This window comes from Oncorhynchus tshawytscha, linkage group LG06, assembly GCF_018296145.1.
Source record: "Oncorhynchus tshawytscha isolate Ot180627B linkage group LG06, Otsh_v2.0, whole genome shotgun sequence".
In the NCBI taxonomy this organism is placed as follows: domain Eukaryota; kingdom Metazoa; phylum Chordata; class Actinopteri; order Salmoniformes; family Salmonidae; genus Oncorhynchus; species Oncorhynchus tshawytscha.
In genome coordinates, this window is record NC_056434.1 from 75,183,433 (window position 1) to 75,198,176 (window position 14,744).

The 14,744-nt window shown below is 43.3% G+C and overlaps 1 protein-coding gene across 5 annotated transcripts in view; it reads right to left on the bottom strand.

Moving 5' to 3' along the window:
• The window catches only part of ccser2a (coiled-coil serine-rich protein 2a), a 77,809-nt gene that overhangs the window by 38,878 nt on the left and 24,187 nt on the right, over window positions 1-14,744 (bottom strand). For all 5 annotated transcript variants that reach the window (XM_042323613.1, XM_042323614.1, XM_042323615.1 and 2 more), the window contains 2 exons: window positions 497-1,817; window positions 124-329 (listed from right to left, as the gene is read on the bottom strand). In XM_042323613.1, coding sequence (XP_042179547.1) covers window positions 124-329; window positions 497-1,814 — 1,524 coding nt within the window. In that variant the 5' untranslated portion in view covers window positions 1,815-1,817. The remainder of the gene's footprint in view (window positions 1-123; window positions 330-496; window positions 1,818-14,744) is intronic.

Sequence of the window (14,744 nt, forward strand, 5' to 3'; positions counted from 1 at the left end):
AACAATGACTAAATATTCTCCTGACACTCTCTATGTTCTGACTGTATCTGACCAGCCAGGTAAATATGGGTGTTTTCGTGTGTATGAATTTGGTGCCCTGGGGCAAACCAAGCGTTGACTCACCATGCTGTTGAGGCGGTCTGAGTCGTCATAGCTCTCACATGGGTGTGTTCTGGGTCCCAGGGGCTCCAGATCCTCCTCGTCCCACATGTAGGTGCCCCCCGAGCTGTTGGAAGGGGACAGCTCCAGAGACGAGCCCTGAAGGAAGTCTGCCCTCTCTGGGGGCAGGATGTCAAGGGCTGTCCTCACCCCAACTTCCTCCTTCCGCCCTGCAAAGGGGACACAAACAGGACAATCAGTTCATACATTTTACTGACTGTCAGGAATTATGGGACTGAAACAGTGTTATAAAAGCTCTAGAGTGGTTAATCGTGGCAAATAGTAGTAACAAAAGAAGATAAGATTTCAGCAGGTGTTTTTTTTTTTTTTTGCTTACCTGAGAGGCTCATCTCATTCCAGTCCATGGTCTCATTCAGGAAGCTACGCAGGCGGGTCTGAGTGGCAGTACTACCTCTCGCCCTGTTGTCTGGGACATCCCCATCAGCCAGGTTATTAAAGTCATCCAAGAACTCCTCACTGGTGTCTCCTCGAGAGAGCGATGAGGCTGAGGAGAGAGACATGTCCTCTAGCCCCTCCCCTGTCCCCCTGAGCTGCCCCCCTGAGGTCCTGTCGCTGTCACTAAGGGGGTCTGGAGTGAGGGTGAGGGGGGGTGACTCTGCCCTATCCCCGTCCCCCACTCCTCCAGCCCTGACCTCCCCCTTCACCCTCCCTGTAAACAGGGGTTTCTGCTGCTTGACCTGGTCAGGCCGTGTCAGTCTATAGCCCAGAGCAGAAGGCTTGTTCAGAACACAGTTGGGGAGAAGAGGTTTTTTCAGGGCACTAGGGGTTGTGGAGGGGGAGCCGGCTGAAGAGAGGCTCCTAGGATACTGAAGCCCCCCCAGCCCTGTCCCCAGGCCGAGGCCCATCCCCAGGCCCTGCCTCCCATTCGACAGCTGGTGGGGTCTGATGTGGTTGGTCCTGGGTGGTTGTAGCTGTGTGTTGGCCAGAGGCTTGGCCAGCTCCACTGCCCGGTTAAAGGAGAAGGAGCGTGCCATGGGCAAGTTGGTCGGGGACGGGATCTGCTTGAAGTGGGTGAAACTCTGCGAGCGCACCATGTTGTCCAGTGTGAGGGACTTGAGGCTGTCGCTGGACTGGGACAGGCTATCTCTAGAGCTGCTGTGAGGGGAGCTGGAGCTGGCCCGTGGCCTCACCAGCCCTGACTGTCCTGAGCCATCAGTAGCTCCATTTTGGCCTAGTTTGGGGCCTCCACTGAAGGAGGCGCTTTGCCCCTGTCTGGGCCCTGCCTTGGGGCTGGTCTTTGCGACTTGGCGGGGGATGGCCCTGGGGCTTGAAGTAGATGACTCAGACGAACCAGAACTCCTGACCCTCTTAGGGGTAGATGGGGACGGTTTCTTGATCTCCCTCCCCCATGTGGAGTGCTGAGTCTTGGGCTTGTCCCCTCCCTCCTTTGGGCATGCATCATCTTCAAGGCTAGTGGGGGTGGTTGGAGTACTGCCACCGTCTTTCCTCCATTTTAGAGAGAAGGAGGAGGCACGGACCACCCCATTGGGTCTTGCTTGGGGGGTGGTCTTGCTGTCTTGGGGTGAAGGGGTGGTTCCATTGGGCAGGGGGCTGGTGACCCCCGTGGTGGGGCGGACACCGAACTTAGGCAGTCTGGACACCATGGCAAGCTTGATGGGTGTCTTCTCTTCCATCAGCTGCCAGCACAGTGTGTGTGAGAGAGAGAGAGAGAGAGAGAGAGAGAGAGATCAAAAGGGAGAGAGGTCAAAATTTAATTTCTGTTGCAAATTCATACTTTCATGCATGCGTGGATGTGGCGGTCCTGGGCTGGTGTGGTTACACGTAGTCTGCAGTTGTGAGGAAGGTTGGACGTACTGACAAATTCTCTAAAACAACGTTGGAGGCAGATTATGGTGGAGAAATTAACATTCACTTCCCAGGCAACAGCTCTGGTGGCCATTCCTAAGGTCAGCATGCTAATTTCACTCTCCCTCAAAACTTGAGACATCTGTGGCATTGTGTTGTATGACAAAACTGCACATTTTAAAGTGGCCTTTTATTGTCCCTAGCACAAGGTGCACCTGTGTAATGATGATGTTATTTAATCAGCTAGTTGATATACCACACCTTTCTAGTAGATTATATTGGTCAATGAGAAATGCTCACTAATAGGGATGTAAACAAATTTGTGCACAACATTTTGGAGAAATAAGTTTTTTGTGCATGTGGAAAATGTAGGAGATTTTTTTATTTCAGCTCATGAAACATCGGACCAACACTTTACATGTTGCGTTTATATTTTTGTTCAGTATATATACAGTATGTTGTAGCAGTGAGACAGACAATGACATGATGTCAGGATTCCTAGATTAGTAATAATTTATTTGGGTCAATGACTAGACTGGAAACCGGCATTGACACAAGGGTTCCGGCCCTACTGCGTTCTGTGTCGAGCGTGGCAGTCTGGCACAAGATCAAAGCTAATGTAACAGTATAACTTTAGACCGTCCCCTCGCCCATACCCGGGCGCAAACCAGGGACCCTCTGCACACATTAACAATAGTCACCCTTGAGGCATCGTTACCCATCACTCCACAAAAGCCGCGGCCCTTGCAGAGCAAGGGGAACCACTACTTCAAGGGCTCAGAGCAAGTGACGTCACCGATTGAAACGCTATTTAGCGCGCACCACTGCTAACTTGCTAGCCGTTACACTAACTCATTGTTATTTTTTTATATGCAAGTTGAAAAGAGTAAACATTCTGGAGTCAATCCCTGATAGACAGAATCCTTTGTTGGACTGTACAGTACCAGAAACAACCGTCTGTTATTTCACTATTTCAATATCAGCCTTTTCCTCTAAATCTACAGCGTTAGATTTTTAAACCACAGACAATGAAGAATGAACTTTGAAAGATATTTGGCGGACTTTCCCCATTGTCTTCTCTATTCATTACCACTTTAGATATGCTTCAATGGGACCTCTGGGTCCCCCCCCCCCCCACTTAGCAAAGCGGATGAGTCACAGCTACCTTATCATAAAAACACCAGAGCGCCATAGGCTTTATGATATCACAGAACCATAGGGCATAATAGTGAATCATATTTGGTTCAAAGGGAAGGGGAAGTTTTAGGTTCTGCATGTAGTATAGCTTCCTTTTCTTGCAGCATCTGGTAAAGAACTTTCATCTTCCTTATCCAACGGTTCCCCATTCCCAGACTCATTACTACTCATCTGGATCAGCTCCAGAACAGAGGCTGCATTAAGGCAGCATACACACACACACACACACACACACACACACACACAGAGGTACAAAGCAGGTCATTTCATATTGACAATAATAAGGGCTTTTGTAAAGACCTTGCTGATGCTGATATACGTGCCGGTCCCCTTAACCAGGTCAGAAGGTTGTGGAGGAGGGGAATTTGCATGTCTGGCTTATCTGACACAGGAATAGTGGGACAAGTATAGTCCATTTAATTCATGAGCATGGATAAACTGCTACACGGTGTCGCTCATCCAAGGGCCATGCTGACTGGCATCATTGTTTTTTTTTTTTTAATTGTCCATCATCAGATAAGTCCCTTCAAAGGGGAAATTCCAGGTAGTTATGGGAACTATAGCGGCTTAAGAGGAAACTCCAGGGTAGTTTTAGTTGGTCAACTTAAGACTATCAGAACATAATGGGGTAAAGAAGAAATGTGTTAATAGAAGGAAATAGAATTTAAAGGGATGTGTTGGCCTGATTCCCAACCCCACAGTGCAGCCATGTGAGATGTGGACATCAGATCCTGGGGGTAAGATGCCAAGAGGGCTTGGCCAAGTACAGGACAGGACCCCAAGTAGGACACTGAGGCTGGGACTCAGGCCAGCTCAGTCAATACTGAATGGAGGATGGACGTAAGCCGTTGGTGAGTTTAGGCCTAACTCCATTATCCTTCAGTTATAACCATTCAACTCAAATAATGAATGCAGCCTGGGTGGTCTGGGCAGTATATTGACAGACTCCAGTCAGAAGCCTGTCAAAGAGACACCATTGCCTGTAATAACTAGTAGTCAACTTCAAAAATAAATAATTCTAGAGGACTAATATGTGTTTCCATAGTATTCATACACAACCACAGAATACGGGGTGCTAGTTAACCTAATACATACGGATATCTACTGCTCTATTGGTAAAGGGAAATTCCACAGTAACAGGGACACTGAGACTCAAATCTTTCACATAAAAACGTATGTCAAACAAAAAACAATAATTGCAAAGTTAAACAAACCATGCAACTCTATGCACAATAAAATTAATTTTAACAATTTCCAAAGACATTTTTACAAAAACACATTTACTTTAAGAACAGTGCAGATGCAAAGTCTGGTAACAAAACGGATGACAGTAACAGCACAAACTGTCATTCTGTTAACAAACTTTTCAACTGTACTGTTCTTCAAGTAAATGTGATTATAAAATTATCAGTGGACATTTATTAAAGTAGTCCTTGTTTAAAGGCCCAAGGCAGTCAAAAACTTGATTTCCCGGTGTTTTATATATATTTCCACACTATTAGGTTGGAATAATACTGTGAAATTGTGATAATGCCCTTTAAGTGTACGAGCAGTTTGAAAAGAGCCACCTGAAATGTCTGCCTGCTTTGGAGGGATGGAGTTTTGGCCTGCCTTGTGACATCACCAGGCGGTCAATTAGTCAATAGGCCAATAAGAAAGACTGTTCCAAACCTCTCTGTCAATAACAGCTAGTTTTTAGGTTTTCCCTCCCCACTGAGATCACTCTCAGACAGTCTTGCTCTTAGATTATAAACTATTTTTGTTTATTTTTAACCATTTTAATTGAAAGCAATCAGTTCATTGTTACCCAAAAAGGATTTAATCAAATAACATTTTATTTGTTACATGCGCAGAATACAACAGGTTACTTACAAGCCCTTAACCCACAATGCAGTTTGAAGAAAATACCTAAAGAAAGTAAGAAATAAAAGTAAGAAATAATTCAAGAGCAGCAGTAAAAGAACAATAGTGAAGCTATATACAAGGGGGTACCGGTACAGAGTCAATCAATGTGCGAGGGCACCGGTTAGTCGAGGTAATTGAGGTAATATGTACAGGTAGGTAGAGTTATTAAAGTGACTATGCATAGATAATAAGGTACTTGATATTGAGAACAAAATGGATGCATTGGACCTTTTGTTACATCCATCGTTAGATGAATTAGACCAAGGTGCAGCGTGGTAGACGAACATCTTACTTTTATTTCAAATGAACAAATGAAAAAATACAAAACAAACGTAAAGTTCTGCAGGCTATACAGAAACTAACAAAAATCAAGATCCCACAAACTAAGGTGGAAAACAGGCTGCCTAAGTATGATCCCCAATCAGAGACAACGATAGACAGCTGCCTCTGATTGGGAACCATACCCGGCCAACAAAGAAATATAACACATAGATTGCCCACCCTGGTCACACCCTGACCTAACCAAAATAGAGAATAAAAAGGATCTCTAAGGTCAGGGCGTGACACCTTTAACTTTGCAATAATTGGTTTTTGTTTGACATACATTTAGAAAACTCAGAATCTCAGTGTCACGCTGTTCCCGTGGAATCGCCCTAAACCGGTGATAGGCAACTGGCGGCCCCGCTTTTGGCAAGTTAGTGTAGCGGCTAGCTATCTACACTTGTATTAATTATGGTCAAATCACTGACCGAGGGGCCCTCATTGATTTTGTTAGTTACTCTCACTCAGAAATCTAATTGTTCTCTCTACCCCATGGCAAAATGTATACGATTGCAGGAAGTTAGCTGTAAAACTGCACATTTTTCTCTCCACCCCATGACAAAATGAGTAGAATTGCATGAAATGTGTTATAAAATTCCAAAATCTGCTCTCCGCCCCATGGCAAAAGATTTAGAATTGCAACAAACTTGCTTTAAAACTGCAACATTTTCTCTACGCCCCATGGTAACATTTATACAATTGCAGGAAATTAACATACATTTTTTTCCTCTCTGCTGTCAAGAAGAGGTCCGCTAAAATTGTTGGTCGCAAGGTGGGGGGCCAACCCTATCAAAATTGCCCATCCCTGCCCTTTTACATTGATGTGCCACTTCCTATTCTTGCTGAGTAAATCATTGTGTTTTGGAAAAACCTACAGAAGTGTACGTAAAACTAAAGGATGACATTGGGCCATTAATCCACAAAGCTGGTTTGTGTGTGTGTGTGTCTGGGAACACTGACCTCACACTACACATTGACCCACATTCCCACACGCACACACTGTGCCATCACCAGCCCAAACTGACACTGCAATGTAATAGAGAATAGAGTTGCTGCCAGCCTCACTAATCTGCCTTGCACGCGCACACACTCTTAGAAATCAGGTCAGTCACTGGAGACAACGTAGCCAAAGCCTCTTTGCCCAGGGAGGGGGTAGGGCAGGGTTGTGGGGGAGGACGGGCATATACGGAGTTTCTCACTGACGCACTGCTGTCATAGTTCAATAACCTCACCCAGGTTCCATTCATATCCAGAGTGACACACGACTACACCCTGATGCAGCTTCGGCAACCATCTTCAGCTGGCCAGGAAGGCTGCCTGATATGTGCGTACTTATCCTCTATAACCCCCCACACACACACACACACAGAACATACTGTATCTTAAATGTATTTATTTCAAGAATATTCACACCAATAATTGAATTACCAAAACAGAATCACTAGACCAGTAAATGTAAAATACACATTTTCTCTGCTCTGTAATGTATGATATACACCCATTCACCTGAACAAAATTGCTAACAACTGCTGCTGTACTGAAGGCATTAACTCATTGTCCTCACAGCTTAATTTATGGCCTGCACTAAGACCAGTACAAACATGTTAGCACAGCCTCATTAAACAGAAACAAATAGCAACTGTAAGCAAACAGGGCAACTGACACACATCCAGTATAAGAAGTTCATAGAGTAAGGGTTACCAACACACCATCTGTCACTCACTCAAAGCTCCTACATTATCCCCTCCCCCAAAGCATTGTGGTAAATAAACATCCCTGAACTAACACACTATACCACCTGCCCTTCTATCCACACTCATCAAGTCTGATGAAACCTCGCAGATATCCAGTAATCCAGGGATGTATATACAGTTGAAGTCGGAAGTTTACATACACTTAGGTTGGAGTCATTAAAACTCGTTTTTCAACCATTCCACAAATGTCTTGTTAACTTCTTTGGGGTAGGGGGCAGTATTTTCACATCCGGATGAAAAGCGTGCCCAGAGTAAACTACCTGCTACTCAGGCCCAGATGCTAGGATATGCATATTAGTAGATTTGGATAGAAACACCTATGAAGTTTCTAAAACTGTTTGAATGATGTCTGTGAGTGAAACAGAACTCATATGGCAGGCAAAAACCTGAGAAAAATCCAACCAGGAAGTGGGAAATATGAGGTTTGTAGGTTTTCAAGTCTTAGCCTATCCAATATACAGTGTCTGTGGGGTCATATTGTACTTCCTAAGGCTTTCAACAGTCTTTAGAACCTTGTTTGAGGCTTCTACTGTGAAGTGAAAGAGAATGAGAGCTGATTGAGTCATGGGTCTGCCAGAAGGCCATGTGCTCAGTCAGGCGTGCGCCAGAGTTAGCTCCGTTCCCTTTCATTTCTAAAGACAAAGGAATTCTCCGGTTGAAACATTATTGAAGATTTATGATAAAAACATTCTAAAGATTGATTATATACATCGTTTGGCATGTTTCTACGAACTGTAATATAACTTTTTTGACTTTGTCTGGACCTAGTGCCTGCGCATTTGGATTACTGTACTAAATGCGCGAACAAAAAGGAGGTATTTGGACATAAATTATGGACTTTATCAAACAAAACGAACATTTATTGTAGAACTGGGATTCCTGGGAGCGCATTCTGATGAAGATCATCAAAGGGTAGCCTAGTGGTTAGAGTGTTGGACTAGTAACTGAAAAGTTGCAAGTTCAAATCCCCGAGCTGACAAGGTACAAATCTGTCGTTCTGCCCCTGAACAGGCAGTTAACCCACTGTTCCTAGACCATCATTGAAAATAAGAATTTGTTCTTAACTGACTTGCCTAGTTAAATAAAGGTAAATAAATACATTTTTAAAAAAGGTAAGTGACTATTTATAATGTTATTTCTGACTTTTGTTGACTCCATTACATGGCGGGTATCTGTATTGCTTGTTTTGGTCTCTGAGCGCTGTACTCAGATTATTCCATGGTGTGCTTTTTCTGTAAAGCTTTTTTGGTAAAGTTTTTTCTGTAAAGCTTTTTTTTCTGACACAGCGGGTGCATTAAGGAGAAGTATATCTTTAATTCCATGCATAGCAGTTGTATTTTCATCAACATTTATGATGAATATTTCTGTAAATTGACGTGGCTCTTGGCACTTTCACCGGATGTTTTGGAAGCAATATATAATGCGTCAATGTAAACAGAGATTTTTAGATATAAATATGAACTTTATCGAACAAAACATACATGTATTGTGTAACATGAAGTCCTATGAGTGTCATCTGATGAAGATCATCAAAGGTTAGTGATTAATTTTTATCTCTATTTCTGCTTTTTGTGACTTCTCTCTTTGGCTGGAAAAATGGCTGTGTTTTTTTGTGACTAGGTACTGACCTAACATAATCGCATGGTATGCTTTTGTTGTAGCCTTTTTGAAATCGGACACTGTGGTGCAATTAACAACAAGTTTTACTTTAAAATGGTGTATAATACATGTATGTTTGAGGAATTTTAATTATGAGATTTCTGTTGTTTGAATTTGGCGCCCTGCACTTTCACTGGATGTTGGTCAGGTGGGATATTAGCGTCCCACGTACCCTAGAGAGGTTAACAAACTATAGTTTTGGCAAGTCGGTTAGGACATCTACTTTGTGCATGACACAAGTCATTTTTCCAACAACTGTTTACAGACAGATTATTTCACTTATAATTCACTGTATCACAATTCCAGTCGGTCAGAAGTGTACCTACACTAAGTTGACTGTGCCTTTAAACAGCTTGGGAAATTCCAGAAAATGATGTCATGGCTTTAGAAGCTTCTGATAGGCTAATTGACATCATTTGAGTCAATTGGAGGTGTACCTGTGGATGTATTTCAATGCCAACCTTCAAACTCACTGCCTCTTTGATTGACATCATGGGAAAATCAAAAGAAATCAGCCAAGACCTCAGAAAAAATATTGTAGACCTCCACAAGTCTGGTTCATCCTTGGGAGCAATTTCAAAATGCCTGAATGTACCACGTTCATCTTTACAAACAATAATACGCAAGTATAAACACTATGGGACCACACAGCCTTCATACCACTCAGGAAGGAGATGCGTTCTGCCTCCTAGAGATGAACGTACTTTGCTACGAAAAGTGCAAATCAATCCCAGAACAGCAAAGGACCTTGTGAAGATGCTGGAGGAAACAGGTACAAAAGTATCTGTATCCACAGTAAATTGAGTCCTATATCGACAGAACCTGAAAGGCCGCTCAGCAAGGAAGAAGCCACTGCTCCAAAACCGCCATAAAAAAACCAGATGACGGTTTGGAACTGCACATGGGGACAAAGATCGTACCTTTTGGAGAAATGTCCTCTGGTCTGACGAAACAAAAGTTGAACTGTTTGCCATAATGACCATAATTATGTTTGGAGGAAAAGGGGGAGGCTTGCAAGCCGAAGAACACCATCCCAACCGTGAAGCACGGGGGTGGCAGCATCATGTTGTGGGGGTGCTTTGCTGCAGGAGGGGCTGGTGCACTTCACAAAATAGATGGCATCATGAGGAAAGACAATTATGTGGTTATATTGAAGCAATATCTCAAGACATCAGTCAGGAAGTTAAAGCTTGGTCGCAAATGGGTCTTCCAAATAGACAATGACCCCAAGCATACTTCCAAAGTTGTGGCAAAATGCCTGAAGGACAAAGTCAAGTTATTGGAGTGACCATCACAAAGCCCTGACCTCAATCCTATAGAAAAGTTGTGGGCAGAACTGAAAAAGTGTGTGCGAGCAAGGAGGCCTACAAACCTGACTCAGCTATACCAGCTCTGTCAGGAGGAATGAGCCAAAATTCACTTATTGAGAGAAGCTTGTGGAAGGGAATGCTGAAATAAATCATTCTCTCTACTGTTATTCTGACATTTCACATTCTTAAAATAAAATGGTGATCCTAACGGACCTAAGACAGGGACGGACTTCTTACTCGGATTAAATGTCAGGAATTGTGAAAAACGGAGTTTAAATGTCCTTGGCTAAGGTGTATGTAAACTTCCGACTTCAACTTCTGACTTCAACACACACACACACACACACAGTACCAGTCAAAAGTTTGGACACACCTACTCATTCCAGGGTTTTTCTTTATTTTTTACTATTTTCTACACTGTAGAATATATATATTCTCGATAAAATGTGTATGATTTCATTGCCAAAGTAATACTACGTGGTGGGTGTACCTGTAAGTGAAATCTCTAATGTAGTGTCTAATGTAACCTACATAATCCATATCAAACAGATTAGACATACAGCTCAGACATGGCCATGTCTTAATGTGTCCTCCATTCAATCAGAGTGCACTGCAGCTGCATCATCATCTGTTTAGAGAGTGGATCTTTCCTTACTCCCTTATGCGTTTGGAGAGCTTTTGATTTGGCAGTGCAGCTTTCCGGAACGCATTTCCGACCCAGCGGCTACAGTTAGTACTTGGCAAAGATACAGCAAGCCTAGAAAATGGTTTGAATTGTGCAGGACAAAATACAGACAGTATAGACGTTGAGTTAGATAATTGAGTTTTCTTGTTTGGCATTTCTGTAATGTTTAGAGTTTAAATTATTGGGTGATATGATGGCCCGACAAGCAGTGGGAGAGGGTCAAGGAATGGAGATTGTATAAGCAAATAATTATTACTTACTCCTCTAGCAAATCTCTCTTACTCTCACACACACACACACGCACACGCACACACACACACACACACACACACACACACACACACACACACACACACACACACACACACACACACACACACACACACACACACACACACACACAGCCTCGAATCAGTCCACGCCCCCTTGAAATACAGACTAGCATTCTTCAAGAGCAACAGGATGGACACAGATAGCACATGACAGCTCCTGGGCTGTAATCAATTGGGAAGTGGGGTTACGCATGAGTGCATCATACAGCAGCCGTCCCGGCCCCCATCTCCAAAACCCCATGCTGCCCTGCTATAACCCTCCCCACGCCCTTCAGTCTCCACTATCTGCCAATAGGTCTGAGTACAGGAGCGACCAATAACTACTAGGCCTTTCTCTCCATAGAAGTATCTCTCTTCTATCTTCATCTCAAACACAACCAACCAACCTAGGGAGCCTCTGTCTAGATACTAAGAGCTAGGTCATAAGGGCGGTAAGCAATGAAGGAGGGAAGAGATAGGAAAAGCGAGGGGGAAACTGGGTTATCATGCTGTATCTTCTTTCCATTAATGGGCCTTGGCACTGGTTTCCAGTAGGGCCGGGATGATACCAGTATGACGATACTTGTTAGTATCATAGCAAGGAAACAAAGTGCAAAGCAGAAATAACGTCTTTAGGAAAACAGCCCTAATGTTGGAAACATACATCATTATGTTGTCATCCAGAGTCACGTGTTGATTTTCCAAGCTCTAGCAGACAATATTTTATGCATAAAAGGTTTTTAAATTACCAAAGTTTGGTCTGCTTCTTGTTATCATTTTTGTCATGGAAAAGAATACTGGTATCTACTGTAACCTCCTAGTTTCCAGGAGGTTACAGTAGACCATGGCCTCTCCCAAGTCCTCTCTCTTCATCCTCTTACTGAGCAGAGCTGAGCCAGGCTCCACAGTTTGCTCTCTGCACTGCAGCCTCAGTAAATCTAACTGTCATCGGACTCTTAGAGTGAATCAATTTGTCTGATCATTTACTCTACACCATCAGTTTTGATGGGCAACTGGTCCCATTCTCAGACATACGCCTAGAAATAGAGAACTAGAGCTTTCCCAGTAGAGGTAAACTCACAGCCCCCCATGCAACACAACCCTGTCAGTCTAACCCAGATGCAGTAGTTCATCCATATCTGGACATGGACTCCTTCCACTGGCTCTGCAAACAGAAGGCTGTGTAAAAGAGAGACATCCATTAGTGTTTCTCAAACCCCGATACATGAAGCAGATGGTTCGCTGAAACTAATTTAAACAGTTCTCAAATGCAAGTTGTACAATCGGAGGGCCTTAGAGAACAATTGCGTGCCAGTCCTTGGAAAAGGGTTGAGAAACACTGCCTCAGTATAGTGTAACCTCCCTCCACCATTCCCAAAGGGATCCCAAATTAGCCATTAGCTGATGCTAATTGAATAAGACAGCGAGGAAAGCTACACTGAGGCTATGCTAACTAATGAAAATCGAATGCGTTAGCAAAGCTATACTCATGCTACGCCAAGTGATGCTAAATGATTGAGAGAGCATGGAAAGCTATGCTAGTGCTATATTCTAACAAGCAAATCAAATGGATGAGGAAGCGTGATGCAGGATAGGCTTCCATTACCGTGCTGCACTGCACGTGGTGCTCCATCAGAGCAACGCATTACACCACACTATGCCACCACCCATCTCTCACAGTGACTCAATGACAGCAGGGGACATCCCTGTAGACATTACAAGCAGCACTTCGCTTTCCGCGGGAATAATACATTATCTTTGCAGTCCACCTGCCTTGACACCACAAAGTCTTCTAGTTACTCAAGTTCCCAGACATCAATGTTGAAACCACAGTTAGATACTGTTTAGACATTCAGTACAGCTCATGCATTTTCTCCCGTGTCTTACTGTCACCCAGTTGCGATATTGCTACGCAGGGACACAGAAATAACCTTTTCAGTTTCAGTTTGCTATGTATTCAGTCTGACTGTATACAGCATGTGTGTGAGATTGGGTGGGGAATTAAGGGAGAACTGAAAGGGGCTTTCAAGGGTCCTTTAGTATTTGATGGGGCGTCTTTTAGGAGCCAGGTTAGAGATGTACAGCATACTTCACACAAGTCTCTCACACAAGGCAGTGTTCGGAGCAATGAAAGTGACAGTGGCAAATTTAGAGTACTGTAAATGAAAGAAAGGGTACATACCACCAAGAGATCATTCACACACACTTTACCCAGAAAAAGGCTGATGTGGCATTTCTCAGTGTGAAACTAGTCACAAGCACACAACTGTGACTACTAAATGAAATATCAACTTGGTAATAGCTATGAGAACCCATTTTAGAGGGCTCAACAGACACATTTCAGAGAGATATCTGCCAGTAAACAGGATCTGTTATCGTTCTATTAAAGACAGTGTCAATCAGTGAAGGCTGCCGAGGGGAGGACGGCTCATAATACTGCTGTAATTGAGTAAATGGAATTCCATTCACTCCTTTCCAGACATTATTATGAGCAGTCTTCCCCTCAGCAGCTTCCACTGGTTTCAAGTTGTTCCCCAGTCAGCCAGACATTCTGTAAAGAATAAGAACTATTGAGAATGTTCCTCAATAGCCACTCTTTACAAGCGTCTGTTGATGTCATACACCATTTTGATTCGCATTCAACCTTGGCTTGTTTTCACATCACATTTATTCTAGCTGCAGAATGGTTCTCGACCATTGATGGCCTGATAAATCCTACCCCTGCAAAACCTATGTGAACTTTCCTCCACATCTAAATGATGAGTTTGCAGCATATTTCAGAGATAAGATGACACCCATTAGGCTGGGTATCAGTCAAGCAAGACCTGAAGTTTGATGACATGTGCCCTAGCATATCACGCAAAGGCACTATGGATTACATTTCCGTGGATGACACAGACCTGCTCAGGAAAGTGATTTCTCAATTTAAGCCGTTTACCTGCCTTCTCGATCCTATCCCCACCACCTTCTTAAAAACAGTTTTTAACTGCATATCTGAAGAAGTGCAAACTATTGTTAATCCCTCCCTGTTAACAGGCGCTTTCAAACCCACTGCACTAAAAACCTGCTATAGTGGATTCTTCAGGTTTTAGCTATTTTCTCCATCCTTAAATTCTTAAGCAAGATTCTGGAGCAATTGGTTTTCAAACGGCTAAATGATAACTTTATTTTTGAAAATCCCCATCTGGTTTCCGGGCCCTTCACAGCATAGAGAACCCCTTAGTTAAAGTGGTAAATTAACTTAGAGCCAATACAGATGCCAAACAGCTCTCTGTCCTTGTATTCTTGGATTTAAGTGCTGCATTTGACACTGTTGACCATGATGTCCTTCTGGACAGAATGTAGAGATGGGTTGTCCTCTCTGGTCCAGTTCTAAATTGGTTTAGGACGTATTTAACCAGTCAAGAGTTTTTTGTCACCCTTGGTGAACATAACTCAGAGAAAATACATCACATGGCGTTCCACAAGGTTCGATTTTGGGTCTGGTACTGTTCAGTTTATATATGTTACCCCTTGGCAGCGTTAGCATTGATTTTCACTGCTACGCAGAAGATACACAACTTTACATTTCTGTGTCACCAGAGGATTTTAGCTCCAAAGATAAATTATTAGACTG